This window comes from Rhopalosiphum maidis, chromosome 3 (genome assembly GCF_003676215.2).
Source record: "Rhopalosiphum maidis isolate BTI-1 chromosome 3, ASM367621v3, whole genome shotgun sequence".
In the NCBI taxonomy this organism is placed as follows: domain Eukaryota; kingdom Metazoa; phylum Arthropoda; class Insecta; order Hemiptera; family Aphididae; genus Rhopalosiphum; species Rhopalosiphum maidis.
The window spans coordinates 24,441,116-24,458,117 of record NC_040879.1 but is presented as its reverse complement, the minus strand read 5'-3'; the positions used below and the strand labels follow the sequence as shown (position 1 = coordinate 24,458,117).

Genomic DNA, 17,002 nt, shown 5'->3' with positions numbered 1-17,002 from the left:
GATGGTAATATTTTGTAATGACCCGGAAAATAAGTACTAGGCTTGTTATACGTACCGTTTATACTTAAATTATGGGCGCAAAAAATCGTACACTTTGATATTCAACATGTAACTAGATAAGTGGTCGTGGTGGTAGCGACTCTATAGGTACTGCTGTCACAAAGAGACTCGTAACACGATTTAGTATGCTTGTCGACTCTTATCCTCATCCGCGGGACATCGAGTTTCGACTCGTCCGAGCAAAGACGTGTGACTGTACTTAAATGGTCAAATTAAAATATTTTAACGTTGTTGTTGTTGTTTGCGTTCTTTGACACGACCTCAACACGCTCGTGTTTTTGATAGTGTCATTACCTGATAAGACGATTCGCAATGATACATTAGTGTATTACTCCATTGTATGGAGTGGTCTTCGAAAATCTTCCAGGCCGTGCATTACACGAAGAATCTATTTCAAAGTGATAGCCTGAGCGCTATCTAGTGTATTAATTGGATAGTTTAAACGGGATTTATTGAGTTTTGGACGAGACGTGGGTACTGGGCATCACGATGGACAATGGGCAATAGGGCTCGGGAACTACGGTCGTCGTACGTATCGCCGCGGTACATTTCAACGACCGGATCAATATCGCCAACTTGACACATGCGTTGTTTCGACAGTTTGACCAGAGATTACGATTTACGTGCTCTACTGATTGGCGAAAATGTATTATAAAACCGAAACGCGTTCTAACTTCCAACCATATCCCGTAGTATAGACCAGGCTTGAGGTTCTAACCGCTTGTAATTGCTTATGTCGATGTACGGTAACCAAGTGGCAACTTGTTAATCTGAAAAACGTGATTTCGACCGCCGACCACCGACACGAGTTTCAAGATAAACTGTTGATTTGTATTTTTATTATCTTTTCTCCTCGTGAAATAACTCATACTATTTCGTGTAGCGCGTATTGAGCATTTACAAGTATAATCATTTTTTTTTGTCCGATTTGTTTAATAATCAATTATTCATTAAATTTAGTTAAAACTGCGTATCTGACCATGTCGGATATTTTTGTAAAGTTTAACATACGCCACGAAAAAACATTAATTGAGGTTAACATGAAACTTCCTGAAGATTTAAATGAATTAATAGATTCATTGGTAAATAAATACATTAATACTTTCATTATCAATTATTACATTAATATTAACTGACAATTTTAATATTTTACTAATGCATATTGATTTCATATATTTTTTTTTCTGTTAGATATTCTAGCATAAACTGTTATAGCACAACAATTGTTTATATATATATATATATATGAATTCTGTTTAATTTATGATATTAATTGTTTTATAGAAAAATGAATTAAAAGTGGAAGAAACAGATGAACTTGTGATATTATGTCCAACACCTGATGGAAATATGGTAAAGTAATTCTTATCCATTATTGTTAATTAACTTTATGACTATATATACGTACTGTATTAAATGTACTATATTAATATTTTTTTTTAGATGGAACTTCAATCGGATGATGATCTCAATTTTTTAAAGGTGAAGTTCATAAAATAATGTATTTATTAATACTTGGTTTATAAATTATTTTAATTTATGTTAACATTTTGCTTTTTAAGAAATTAATTAATATTTCTTAGTATTTAAATTATAAAATTTAAAAAAAAATTATTTCAATTTGTAAGTTAGTTAATTTTATTTTGCAATTTTCATTATTGTAGTAATTGATGAAATAGATTGACATAAAATTAGTTTTCTTGTCTTACAAACATTATTAGCTTATTCAAAACGTTTTAAAAATTAATTTTAATGACATATTTAATATTAGCATTCAATTTTTACATAAAAATATTTCATTACAACAAAGAGTATGACATTTTAGAACTTTTAGGTTTTAAAAATATTGTTTAAAAATTCTATAACAAATTGTCTTTTTTGGCATTTTTATTTTTAACTAAGCAATTTTAAAATATAAATCACAAATATTTTATGAAAGTGAACAGTCTATAAAACGGCAATGCATAGACAGCTGAACGTTTTCTGCAGTATAATAAATATAACTATTGAGTGTAATTCACTAATACCCTATATTATTTATAGAAACTATAAATTAGTCAAATTATATTTTTTTTTTCTTAGATTTTATATAGATGCCTATATTTTCTATATTTCTGTTAATTGTGTTTTATATTTCTTCGTCAAACTATTCACAGTGCCTATATTATTCTTTTATTATATATTGTACCAAGGGGTTTAAATTGTTTATATAAAATAAAAAATAAAGTTTATATTTAATCAAAGAATCAAATTATACATGTTGATCAGTTTAATTATTACCAGCTTAATACAATAAATACGCTCATACTTGAATATAAAAAAATATGCATTAAACTTAATTTATGCAAAAACATATAAAATAAAAATAGTACTATTTTCATCAGTATAATTTAAATCGTAGGTATTACTTACTAAAACTATATTAACTGGATGTAGCAAAAAGAAAACATACTGTTGTATACCAAGCCTTGTTTATAATAGTTTATATAATGGTTCTATATAGGTGATTTTTTTCAGTTTTTGAGAATAATATTTTAATATTTATAAACAGTGATGTATTTACAACTTATTTTTTTTTTGGAGAGGGGTGAAAAGTTTATTATATTATTTATGTATAAACATAGTCAAATTATAAAATGAAATCAAGCTTCCTGTTCTTATTTGCTAAATCATCAATCCCCTGGGAGTTGGAAACCCCCAGCTCCACCCTTAAATACACCATTGTTTATAAAATTAAACACTTTACACTCAATTTTTACTTATTAACAGTATTTATCAATTATAGAAAACTAAAATGGCGTATGATGTTGTAACCAAAGAAATTAGATGCAAATCTGAACTTGTAGTAAATGTAATTAAAAATTTGCCAGATGACCCAAAAGCTCAATTTATGGTAATGTAATATTTTATTTTATAATTTTATAAAAACATTAATTATAGTTTGCATTTCAGATTTTATCAAAAAAAATTAACGACTTAACAATTAAAGTTGATAAATTATCAAATGATTTTTTCAAAAACATCGATGAATTTAAAACCAGCACTTTTTCAACCATTAGGTATTTTAATAAATAAATGTTTATTTTTTAAATTGTGCACTCATTCATGTATGTGTATAGGTCAATTTTAGCTGAGCACTTACAGAAAGATTCTGGAAACAAATCAAAGGATAATTTCATTGGCAAGTTTGAAAAATTTAATGTGATATAAAGTTCAAATGTTTAATAATTTATCATTGTTATAGTAATTATATTAATTGTATTGATTTAGGTGAAGTAGACTCTATGGATTTGAAGATCAATTTGGAAAAAAATAAGAAAAATACTGAGGAAGACAAGAAAAAGTTGTCATCAGAAACTAACGATGTAAAGTTATAATATAATTGCCAACATTATTGAATTAAAATAAATAGACATTTTATTAAATATTACAGGACTCATCAGCCATGTTGGAAAACAAAAGATTGGATATACCCACACCTGTTCCACGTCATTTTGATGTTTTAATAAATAAGTTAGTAGCAGATGGATTTACCCACAATTTGTTGAATGTGATATCATTGAAGAGATTCAATAATGATTATGAAAAAACTGTAAATTATTTAAAAACGCATCATATTTATAATAAATCATCATAATTTGTATTCTATAATTATTATCATGCACTTATTATTTACTGCAAATCGAAAATTAAAATAAAAATAATTTTAAGAAAAAATGTAACTTATAAATGTTTTTAAATCTATCATTTTAACACTGACTGTTACATGGTTTGACCTGAGCGATTCCTCTGTAATAGTATAATAAAAATATAAAAAATACTGGAATTTCAAACCACCACGAATTAAATAATTTCAACCATTTATCAGTGCGGTCACATAAGAACAAATAGCTTATTATATGCTGGTATTATTGGGTGAGACCAGAAAGTAATACAGATTGTCGACGCCCACCTCTCAGAACACATATGATTTGTCGACGTCAGCAGTGAAAGTGTTAGGAAGAAGGTACATAGTTAAGTTAACAGTTGTATTGTGACATAGACGCACAGTTTCTTAGAAATCAGATTAACACTCTATGAGCGTTGTCAATATTAATAATTTATCTACATGGTATTATTATAGTACTTTTATTATCTAAGAACTGTAAATAATCTTCATAGATTTTTCTATTTACCCTGTAGATATTATTTTAACATGTTAAATGCAATGCACACATTGCTTACATTTGTCTTATAGTTTTGTGTACATGCCATAACTTGCTATTTACTTGTTTTTATGTAAATTTATTTATTTGCTAAATCATTTTCATGTACATGAAACTATTGATTTTAAATTTAATAAAAATTTTTATATACTTAGTGATAATACATCATGATAAATTCTTATAATAATTTATTACTTTTGATTTTGACCGATATAAACTAACATTTTTCCCCCTTCACATTTTGACAAACATACATAAAATAACTACACAAGAATGATAAATCAACAGTGTACATGTGGCAGTTAATGTGTTAATTTTTGATATCATTTTAGGCCATGACTATGATCAAGGTGGTGTTATTACAGAATCTCTTTAGTCATTTACTTAGCTATTTATTTCTATATTACAGTAAGCCATATTATAATAAAAGTTAAATAAAAAATTGCAATTTGTATTTTTTGAGTAATAATGATATATTATTTGTTTTAGATTAAATTATTTTTAAGTGGTAAAAATGACAATGTAATTGAAAATTATATTATTCACAAATATATGCCAATCTATTTCTAAAGTCCAAACATTTATTACAATTGTTACAAAAAAATTTAATTTCTAATCAATTAAACATGAAATAAATATAATTATTTTAAACTAACAAAAATAATATATTGTGCATATATTCAGCACAATCACATTAGCTATAATATCATTAAACAAACTTAATTTCAATTATCCCAATTCAAGCACATTTCCATGTTCAATACGACGTAGTAATATTTCCGATACTTCATTCCGTTTTAATATAACTGGTTTAAAGTTGGGTTCAAAATTTAAAACTCTGCAAGCTTCTAATAACCTAATAATTATTATAATTTTATTATGTATGATTAAGTTAATAAACATGTATGTTTTATGATAGTAAATTAAAAATTATTATTAATAATTTAATATTATTTTTACCGTTCAATGTAAATACTAGGTTTAGCGGTATATTTTGAGATAATGGGAAGTAGTTTATACCGTACATCACACAGAAGATGTTGGGCACCGCCTCTGTTGAACATATTGGCTAACAAAATGTCATTGAAAAGAAACTGTAACAAATACAATGCATGTTTTAAGTTAAATTACATTATTCGTTAATTGTATACTAACCGTTGACATCTTAGTAGCTAATATTGGCCAACATTTATTAAACAAAGAAGTAGGTAAACTTTTGTTTAATGTATTCAAATTTTCTGTAAAGGTTTCATACATCATCCAACCACTGTCTGTAATACTGTACTTATTTTCATCAACTAAGGATTCCATTATATGCCATCTAAAAAAAAATAAGTCTTATTATTGAATTTACATAAACATAACTAAAAAATATTTTAATCATTCCAGCCTATAATCATTTTCATGAAATACATATATATTTACTGAATAAAATATATTACAATCTGTAAAAACAATACAATATATAACATGAAGCACATACAGAGGAGACTGTTCAGTAACAGAACCTCAGAAAAATGCATTATATTATATTCTTTTGATATTATAAATAAAACATATTTGTAATTACAACCATATTATTATTTATTTTTAGATTAAATTTTTCAATTTCTCTTAGAATATTTCAAAGCTTTATTTACTTATCACGTTTATATTGTTTTGAAATGTATTTAACTTTGGTCATAATATTTTCGGTTAAACAGTTAAGTAAACGATCTATTCCCAAATTGTATAATCTTATTGAATCGTCGAATACTGTATCTGCAGTTTCTAATATTTCTATAAACTCACTTTCACTCCTACTTCTCACTTCATTTTCTAATTCACATTTGTAGTTCAATAAAGATAAAAAATGCTAAAACAAAAGTCAAACAAATTATACAAACAACATTTTCAGCTTAAGAGAACACCATACCCGCACCGCATGTGTTGTCTCTGTCTTTAATTTAAATTATAAACATTTTAAAGTTATTATATTTTACATTGCTGTAACTCACTTTAAAATAATAATGTCATTAAATGCATGTCATTGTCTAGATAATATGCTTACCTTTAAATTTGATAATAGGAAAATTTACTCTAATACTAAAGTTAACGTCACAAAATGTATTCTGCTGAACGAAAAATTTGTTGATGTACATTAGTAAGACAGAGACAACACATGCAGGTATAGCGTCCTCTTAAATTGTAAGTTTATGAAATGGTTAAGTTTTGAAAAAATATGAATAAGATAAGTTACTTGTTCTTAATATTATGTCAAGATGTATATCCGAAGCTGGTGAATGTAACTTATACCAAAATTCTTAGTGAATGTTGTCAAAATTGTCTTTACAGTTTACATAGTCAATAACTGATGATTGTTGACATATTTATATAATATTCGGTGATAACACTACAAGCGCAATGTATACAAATTAATATATTAAGATCATACAATATATCACAACTGCGATATTTTTGATATGACAATGTTATCGATTAGAAGTTAGAAGATTCTGTACTTAGGATTTTGTGGTCAAGTATAATAATAATATACGTTATTCTTGTCATTATACAGTCAGCAAAAGGAAATTGTTATTAAAAAACAATGTGCTATTTATCAGGTGATTGCTTTGAAATAGGTATTAACCAATTATCTGAAAATGGAAACCAAGGCTTTGTAAGATGAAATTATAAATAAAATGCAGTAATTCCAAATGTAGCTATGTAACTACTAATTAAAGGTGTACTTTGTAGTTTGTAATAATAACAGGGTTTCCACAAAATTGTGTTGTATTCTATATGTATAATTTTTAAGTAATAAAATGTCGGTAATATATTACCTAAACGTTGAATGTATTAAACTCTAAATGATACGGTGTATAGGTAACCAGGCTTAATTCAAAATATTACAAAAGTTCATTTTGAAGCAAAAAATAAATGCTTTTTTATTTTTATAAAAATATTCAACATTCACCAAATACCTGTTGTGTATGTCAACTAACAATGGTAAGTGTCCTTATTCTTATAAATATTATAAAAATGCCAACATTCACCAAATTGTTTTAGTATAAATCAACAATTAATAGTAACTGCCAACATTAACCACTATGCGTACATACACCTTCACATTTATAAATGTAAGAAAAATACTTAAATTTATAATTAAAATATATTTGTCATTTAATAATTAGTAGTAACTAGTAAGTTTATATTCACAAACCATATTGGTTCCCCAATTATAAAGAGTGTATGATATGTAATGCAATGTACACAGCATTTCTGATAAATATTCATTGGATTCAATTTCACCATCAACTATATTTTGTCTAAATTCTTCCAAAAGATCAATTTGCAGTTTTAAAAACTGAAGTCTTTAAACAAAAATTACTTATTTATTAGAATAAACAAAAAATAATTAAATTTTTTAATGTAATTTGTACAGTAAGGCAAAGGTCTCCAATCTACGGACCACAAATAAATTTTTACTGTTTTCTCCTTCATCAGAACAATAAATTAACTAAAATTATGTGAAAATTATCAATTGATAATTTCACGTGTTCTTATTATACGTTTTATTTTTATTTATTCTTCAAGAAGATAATGTTAATATAATTTTTTTTTTAATTTGATCATTAAACAACTTAGAAAGAGAATACAAAAGAAATATTGATTTAGAATGTCAAGTTTTTAATAAAAGTGAACTTTGGATTGTTCTTAGGTTATTTATTGAGAGAATAAAATAATATACAATTTACAAAGAAATTTATATTGAAAGGCATTATAAAACATTTTACAACTTTTTAAAAATACAATGAGAAATTGCAGTTGATAAATAAAATTGTAGTTGTTTGTGTAAAATAATTTTTCATTTTAACTATAATATTAATAAATTTTCTAGAAAGGCTAATTTTTGTATTTCACATACATTGACTAAAACAATAAAAGGGTTCACAAGTAGTAATTTTGCAAAAAAATTTGATAAATTGATACATTTAAAAGTATTAATTTTTCAGCTAACACTATTTCTTGTATAATTATGATTTAAGTAATAATTCAAATTTTCAGATCAATAAAATAAAGCTCAAGGATTTCATAATTCTTGTTAAAAAAATTAACAATAAACATTTAAAAAAAATGTTTATTATATTTTATTGCAATTTAAAATTATACATGTTAATGTACATTTAGCTTACTGACAGCTTTTAACTTTTTTTTCTTACAGCCCTTTAATAAATAAGTTTAGAGACCTCTGCTTTAAGGTGTATACTACAAACTATGTATAACATAATTTGTATGTAATTTAGTTTAATTGTTTATTTGTTAATAACCACAAAATTAAAAATATTCTTACTTATGTCTTGGTTGACGAAGTATACTATATCGATCGCTCATAGTGTTTAACAAAGTTAGAAAACTATCCGCAGACACTGTCATACAATATTGACTATCATAAACTAAGATCTTCCATTGTTCATTATTCTGTATAATTTCATCCATTTTAATATGAGCATCTTAAAAGTATCAAAATTAATTTAATAGTATTTATAATTTACATTTAATACAAAATTTCTTACATTTTCGTTCCATATTAATCCATTTGAAAAATATTTGAGCTTGAGTTAAAACTTCTGTGACACTTGGATAGTCATTTGGATAATTATACACTTTTCTCAGTTCATGTTCAAATGCTAATGTTTCATCAACAATATGTGAAAATACTACATCTTCCAGTTGAAAATGTGATAAATCTGAATCAAGTTTAACTACAACAAACTGCAATAACCCTATGATAAAATCATGCTGTAAAAACAAATATAAAAATTATTACTTATAAAGAAATAATAAAATGCAAAATTATCTATGATTATTTTTCTGATATTGCAATAAAATTAATATTATAATTATTATTATCTACTTGAGAATCGATTGGTCTTTTTCCATTTTCTATATAAACTGGACCCAACCAATCCACAACAAATGTTCTATAATCTCTTATCCAGCTCAATACTCTAGATAGAAACCATTCAGGCTTATCGGGTTTGTTGGTCTGTTTTTTGCCGGTAAAATGGTAAAAAAATCTTTTTCGAAAAGGTATTAGTAACATAATTATTGGTAAGGTTACATTGGAATAATGTTCCATTAATTGTGACGTCTGCTCATTAAATTCATTATGATCATTTTTTCTGACAATGTAAGCTAAGGATATTTAAATATTATATCATTTAATTATGCACATTTATATTGTTTTTAAAAAAGGATACGGTAGTTGAACTTTTATCAACATATTGGCTAAACGTTGAAACTGTTGTTTGAAATTATTTAATTTAGCATTATCTGTTATTTCGCTCATAGTAAATGGCCAGTTCATTTGTTTTAAAGTAATTTCAAAATCTCTATAAAAACAAAAATAAAAGTATCATAATAATTATTTTTATAGATAGCTTTAAATTATTTCTTGTCATAGCTAAATAATTCTTACTCCAAATAAAATTTTTCAAGTATGCAATGCCAATAGTTGATTACTCTGGTGATATAGGAAATCAAATTTTTACATGGAGCAGTGCTCATAGCATAACTAAGTTCACACAAAATCTTGTATGACTTAACAGCTTCACTATCACGCTTACTCATCAAATCTGTTCTCATTTTATTGCTAAGGATTATATGATTCAAATTAAACATTATTCTACAAAGCGTTCCAAGTGAAACAAATAAACAAATTACCTTCTAGAAGTTATACACTGAAGGCACGTATAGTACATCATCCGATTACATTTGTATTTTAAATCTTCGATCAACTTCTGAAATATGGTTCTAATACTCTCGGTCTCCTTCTTGAACTCGGCATACTTTGATTTTAGCTCTTCAACTTCTTTTCTTAATGAAACAATTGACAACCGTTCTTCATGGACTTTATTCAGAGTCTTGACCATGTTTGAGTTTGGCCCAATCACCTGGGAATTGATCTAAGCAAGCATTATTTGAGTAAGTACATATCGTCACAAATTTCACATATACGCCAAATCCTAGTTACCTTCTCTGTGATATCATGTTTTCTGTTTAGTAAAACTTGTTTATACTTCTCGCATCGAGTTATTAGATCGTCAAAATTGTTTCCCAATTCTTCGTTGATCGCTATCAGTGTCGAAGGATTGCTGTCCATTTTGTACAATGTACACGACAGCAAACAACGATAAATTAATTTTCGCGGTAGCTGTATCAAGTGAAAAGTAAACTAAAAGCCATTTTTTTCATAATACATCGTACCATACACAAAGGATACGAATTTTATAGTAAGAAGAGTAACGCCACATACTAGTAAGACAGTTCAAAAGTTTTGATTTTGAATTAAAATCACTGATAACGTTATCATATTTGTTACACGTTGACGTTATTGCTCGACCGACAAGTCGTTTTGTCCTACTTATAATCTGTTAACGCTATTCTTACGAAATTAATTTGTTCCACAAGCCACGACCAATGTTTGATAATGATAATGAGAAAATATTATCAGTCATTGTTTTTTTTATTTTTTGCCTACTATTCCCAATAACATTAATAATATTGTAAATTGTAAGAAGGCTCAAAAGCTGCGATAGTTCAAAGTACTAACGCTAATGAAACGGAACGAACTACGAAACAGTCAATAATCGTGAAATTTTAACTTGGAAGTATCTCTGTAGACACTATCGTCTATCACTGCAAAGAAGTATTTGATGAAAAATTAGTACTACTAAATTGTGAAGTAAGATTGTAGCGTTGTGATATTGTTGTCAATATGTTATTTTTCTATGATTGTTGTTGCGTTTCGTATTTTGGAATATAATTTGACAATTTGTTGATTTCCGAGGTATTAGTATTGTGTTGTACAAAAGGTCATGAGAGAGTTTCAGTAATTGTCTTGGTAGGTATTATTTAAAAATAAAAAATAATTCAAATTTGGACATGTAAAGATGATTTTAAAAATTAAAGTTTGAAAAATTATCTAAAATATAAATATTGTTGGCATGTGTGACTACTAGTTAATAGTTAGGTATAGTTAATCACGTCAATGTCGACGATTTCAAAATTAAATAAATGATACTATTATTTAAAATATAATAAAATTTTAATGAATTTGAACAGCATTGTATAAATTTGTAACAGCGTTTACATTGAACTAGATTTATAAAATTTAAATGTAGCTAAGTACTTATTTAAATAAAATAATGTGAAACAAAGTGCATAAGTTATAAAAACTTAAAATGATTTAAAAGATATTGGTAATAATAAATTTGCGACCACATAAAATGGCTCAAAGATGTAGCCACGAGCTACTGTCATACTAAAACGTAGTCAATGAAATTAAAAAACTTTATTTCCAAAAGACTTATTGTAGAACTTAAATATTATTTATTTTTTGAAGTTTTGCTGATTTATTTACTTTTAAATTTTTTCTTAGATAAACATTTATTAGTACTATTTATAATTTATTGACTATGTACTAGTCCTTAAAAACTATTGTCAGTCTGTACTCTACTTTCACCTAATTGATCAACATAATTCTATATAATATTTTGGTGTGTATTAAACATAAAACTAATTTTTTTTATTGTAAGAATACTAATGTCAATTTAGTTTAATGTTAAAGATTTCAGATTTGGTTTTAAAGTATCTAACGACTTCCTTTAAAATCAATCATACATTTACATGAACATACACTAGACATGAAACATACTATTATACAGTGGCAGCTTCAGTTTTTAGTTGGGGAGACATTGAATAAAATAAAACTAATACGCTTGAATTCCTCTCTTTTTATTTTACCTATTCGATAATACATTTTTTTTTGTATGAGTAATTAATAATTCCATTATTCAATATGACAATATGACATATAATAAATCATCAGCCATGAGGACAAACTATAATATGAAAACAACAATATTAAGAAACACGTAGGTACCTATCAGCTATCAGTAATAGCGATTTACAGGGGACGATGACGTGACAACGCGATGGCGATGTCGATAATTGAGGAAATCCGAATAGCGAGACGTGTCTCATAGCGAAGATAGTAAACCCCACTTACATTAAAATTCTTCCCTGTACCCGCACAACCATAATTGAGAGACATTGCATCGTAACGTCTCTTTGATTTAATATAATATTTGGAATGACCCGCACGGCTGTATTGCGCGCATCTATTTTAATAAATCAAAAAACCAATTTTAACAAATATTAAAACATATATCATTTTTATAGTATAAATGACGTTAAAATTTGTAAATATTTTATAAAACAAAATTATTTGTCCTGTGTTCTAATTTCTTTGTGGATAGACGTTGTCTCATTGTCTCCTATGGCGCTTTGCCACTGCTATTATATAATCATACTTATAATTAAACATCTCAGTCAAATAATTCCCAATTAGTGGAAATGGAAAATAAAGTATAAGGAGACAATTTTTTTATTAAATCTTTAGTAAAACTATTACAAATGATAGAATTGGTTTTACAAATCATTTATTAAAATTATAAAATATTCATGTAAAAAATATATTTTTGAAACCAACAATTTAAGTTAAAATTGTATACAAAGCCTGACACAAAATGTTTAACAAAATACATCTAACAATTTAAATCTTATTTTTTTAGAGATGAAATAGCCTTTTTGGCTGCTTCATCGAGATCTGAAGCAAATTCAATAAGTAATCCAGATTCTTCCAAAAGTTTTTTGCCAGCAGACACATTTGTACCTGCAAAAAAAAATACATATTAAATATAGAACACTAATGTAAAGGTTGACAATATTTATTTAACTAATTATACTATTGGTTAAATATTTCTATGACTACACTCGAAATCTGGACTGAAATTTTAATAGTGTAAATTTAACTTTTGAAATTCTAAAAATTAGAGGAAATTTAATTTACATGAAATATATATAGTCTATTCAAAATGAGATTGGTACGGGCCAAGTTATGCACATGGGCGTGACTTTGTTCCGTGAGACACGTTGGGTAAATCACCAGGTTGTTGACTTTGTGGAGACCGTCTCATCTACGCACCACCGACAAAAACTGGTGGCCACCCTGCACTAATCTCTGATATAGTTAATATCAGATAAATTAGTTTAGACACTAGTCACAACTAATAGTAGTATTTTACAATATTTATCAAACCTTTATAATGATACAACTATACAAATCAAAAAAGGTTAATGCACTTTTTAAAAAAAAAAATAACAAAATGATAATAATTTTTAAGTAATATTTAAGTAATACTTCTAATTCATTACAGTCATAACTGGATATTTATTCAGAGAAACTAATAAAGAACAGTTACTTAGATATCATTCAAATTAACTAATTAAAGAATAATAAATTATTTATGTACTGCACGCATGATCCACAATTTGTCGAAAGATATTGTACTCAAAAAGAAAATTTAACTAAAAACTTACCTTCCAATCTCACAACTAATGGTACTTGTAAGTCCAACTTTCTTGAAGCATTTATTAAGCCTTTTGCAATTGTTGCACAATTTACAATTCCACCAAACACATTAACCAAAATTGCTTTAACAGATGAATCTGTAAAAATTATTTTAATTAGTATCAACAACCTCGGAAAATAAATAAGTAATTTAGTAATTAATATTTATTTACCTAATGTTAAAAGCTTGAATGCTTCATATACTTGATTTTCATTTACATTCCCACCAACATCCAAAAAGTTGGCAGGTTCTCCTCCTCGCAATTTAATTATATCCATAGTAGCCATTGCTAGACCGGCTCCATTAACTATTACAGTAAGATACATAAATATTTTTTATTTATTTGTATTATAGTGACCAAAAATTAAAATATCCTACCTAAACATCCAATATTGCCATCCATACCGATGTAATTCAAGTTATGTTTATTTGCCATTACTTCACGTGGGTCTGATTCACTTGTTTCATCCAACTCAAATATTTCTTTATGTTTGAACTGACTATTATCATCAAATTGAATTTTAGCATCAACGCAAACAACTTTATTATCCAATGTTTCAACTAATGGATTAATTTCTATTTGAACTGCATCAACAGCCAAAAAGAATTCCCATAATCTTTTGATTTCATTTGCTGCCTGTGAAAAAAAGTAAAATGAATTGTAAATATTTGATATTAAAGTACAAGCGGAAAAATGATATAATATTTACCACAGATGCCAATGGTTCTTTAAAATCCAAAAATTTGGCTACATCCAATGCAACTTTATCGGAAATACCTTCATATATGTCAATGGGAATTTTTTTTATTAATTCAGGTGAATTTTCAGCAACATCTTCAATGTCCATTCCTCCAGCTGGAGAAGCAATTAGTACTGGACCATTTTGACTTCTGTAAGCAGAAAGTACAATAGTTAATATACAATCAATCTGAGATACTCATATAAATATTTTAGAAAAAATGTATTTCAAATTAGATTAAATTAAATTTCATAATTATAACTTGCCTATCCATTAGAATACAAAAGTAAGTTTCTCTTTTAATATCAACAGACTCTGCAACCATAACTTTGGTAACTAATATTCCATCTTTGGGAGTTTGCTTAGTGATTAACTTATAACCTAACATATTCTTTAATAAATCATAAATCTTAGTTCTCCTAAAAAAAAAAATTAACAATTGAAATTTTAAAGTCAAAAATGTTTTTAATCAACAAAATATTAAATACAATAGTTATAAATTTTTAAATTAAATATACTGCTTACTCTTTAGTGACATGAACACCCCCTTTGAATCCATTATTAAAATGACCTTTTCCTCGTCCTCCGGCCAATACTTGAGCTTTTAATACATATTCATCTACATCTAAAGTATTTAATATAAAATTACAATTTAAAATAAACAAATATTGAATTTATTGTTTACACAATATATATTATCAATTTAAAATATCATTCCTGAACTACATACCAAATGATTTTAGTAAATCATTTGTTTCATTTGCATTTTCCACAATTTTAAACTTTTGAACAGAGACTCCATGTTTATTCAATAAATCTTTGCTATGACATTCTAATAAATTTAAATTTCGAGCTTGTATGTTCTATAAAAAATTATATTATAAATATTTAAAATTAAAGCTTTGAAATTAATTTACCTTCAATGGAAGATATTGAAGATATGTTTGTGAAATGTTGCATTTAATTACATGTTTCATGAATTGAGACATCCTTAAGTCTGTAATAAGCATTAAATAAAAAACAAAAAAAATTATTATTAATACCTACTCAAATGTTTAAATACGTAACATATATGTGAGCTACTATACTTTCCAATATGTACTAAATCTATTAACTTATGAAAATTAAATTTTTTCAAAATCTATTTAAATAGATTAATCTAATTAATATTATGATTTTTTTCATACACACTATCAGACCGAAATTTTATGCTTTTACATATATTTTATCAAGTTGCATATTCAAAATTAGGTGTAAACTAAATTTGTTTCATATTACACATAACTCAAATCCAAAATTGTATGTTACGTTTCTAATTTGAAGTAATTTTACATATTTAAATTAACAAAAATATACAATTACCTATAAAAAAAACCTAATATAAAAATTAAAGAGCATTTGTGCATCACCATGGTCAATGGTCATATATATTTTGTTTATATTAATTATTATTATTAATAATACAATTCTATGAAATGTAAATTTATATAAATTTATATTTCATTGGTTTAGATAACTTTTGATGCTTTGAAGATTATTCCCATTTAAATGAATATAAAAAAAAAATAATAATAATAATTAGGCAATGCATATATTTCATTATTTTTTAGCGCATAGAATAATAAGCCCAACAGATAAGCTATTTATAAAATAAATCTTGCAATTAATTTGTTACTGTTTTAACTTAAGGTCATATTTTTTTTTTTTTTTTGATATACCTACAACAACATTTAAATAGCTAAAAAAACAATGATTTATGTTATGTATGTTACATAATACGATTCAGCACAAACCGAATACGTATCTAACAAATATGTGTAGTATTTTGTATACAAGAATGTTATCGAAAATGTCAGGAAAAATGTATCGTACTGCAAAGGATTTCACAATCCGAGACTATCGGTCTAAATAGTCCGTCACTCTAACCGACCTTTGTTGCATCTCAACAGAACAGTAACAAAATGAACGCTACACGTTGATGCTCTTCTTGAGAATTGGCCTAGTAAAGTAGTAACGTTCAACTATTCTCGACTGATTGTGGATAAAACTCGAAGGTAGAAGGTAGGTGTTCGATCGTTAATGGGAATAGAATAAAAAATAAAAAAACAAAACAAAAAGACGGCTTAATGTTGACAACAACAATTTATCATTCTTACCTTGGTAAATCAACTAATCAGCCTTATGGATTATAGAATAACGTGAATAACGTCGTGTTGCCAGTGCACTCGTCCTGTTCACATCGGTATCGCACAGTAATTGCAGAAGAGTGTGTGTACTATAAACGAAGGTATGTGTTGAATGCGGAAGCCGGATAAGCATGTAAGTGTTTTTTTGCTTCTTATCTTATCAGCGGTTCAAGAATTTTTTTTCTCATTTACTCAACCGCAGTTAACAGCGCGACCAGTGTTGTAGTCGCAGCTTACTTTTTCCCGATGGACTGTTCACAGTGCAGAGCAATTTATCGGGTCCAAAATCCCGTGACGGAGTGTTCGACTGTCGTCGTGGTTGTCGATTTGAAAAAAATAATAATTTTAATGGG

General features: G+C 26.6%; 3 protein-coding genes across 3 annotated transcripts; 1 reads left to right on the top strand and 2 right to left on the bottom strand.

Annotated features, from left to right (window-relative positions):
* Window positions 1-743: 743 nt before the first annotated feature.
* Window positions 744-4,190, top strand: LOC113557461. The gene is made up of 8 exons (XM_026962998.1): window positions 744-1,142; window positions 1,345-1,413; window positions 1,504-1,542; window positions 2,846-2,953; window positions 3,013-3,119; window positions 3,180-3,241; window positions 3,331-3,425; window positions 3,494-4,190. Exons 1-8 carry the CDS (start codon window positions 1,041-1,043, stop codon window positions 3,695-3,697), a joined length of 786 nt encoding a protein of 261 aa, XP_026818799.1. The 5' UTR covers window positions 744-1,040; the 3' UTR covers window positions 3,698-4,190.
* Window positions 4,191-4,796: 606 nt separating this feature from the next.
* LOC113556543 (RAD50-interacting protein 1) lies at window positions 4,797-10,576 on the bottom strand. Its single transcript, XM_026961559.1, has 12 exons — window positions 10,282-10,576; window positions 9,972-10,213; window positions 9,727-9,900; window positions 9,509-9,640; window positions 9,163-9,430; window positions 8,822-9,047; window positions 8,599-8,758; window positions 7,468-7,618; window positions 5,906-6,120; window positions 5,421-5,586; window positions 5,226-5,359; window positions 4,797-5,121 (listed from the first exon to the last, which is right to left on the bottom strand). The coding sequence occupies exons 1-12, from the start codon at window positions 10,408-10,410 to the stop codon at window positions 4,995-4,997; spliced, it is 2,124 nt and encodes a 707-aa protein (XP_026817360.1). The 5' UTR covers window positions 10,411-10,576; the 3' UTR covers window positions 4,797-4,994.
* A 2,192-nt stretch (window positions 10,577-12,768) lies between these two features.
* On the bottom strand, window positions 12,769-16,978 carry LOC113556623 (succinate--CoA ligase [GDP-forming] subunit beta, mitochondrial). Its single transcript, XM_026961687.1, has 10 exons — window positions 16,620-16,978; window positions 15,381-15,460; window positions 15,194-15,326; window positions 14,989-15,088; window positions 14,730-14,882; window positions 14,434-14,614; window positions 14,102-14,360; window positions 13,896-14,030; window positions 13,692-13,820; window positions 12,769-12,984 (listed from the first exon to the last, which is right to left on the bottom strand). The coding sequence occupies exons 2-10, from the start codon at window positions 15,450-15,452 to the stop codon at window positions 12,872-12,874; spliced, it is 1,275 nt and encodes a 424-aa protein (XP_026817488.1). The 5' UTR covers window positions 15,453-15,460; window positions 16,620-16,978; the 3' UTR covers window positions 12,769-12,871.
* Window positions 16,979-17,002: the final 24 nt, after the last annotated feature.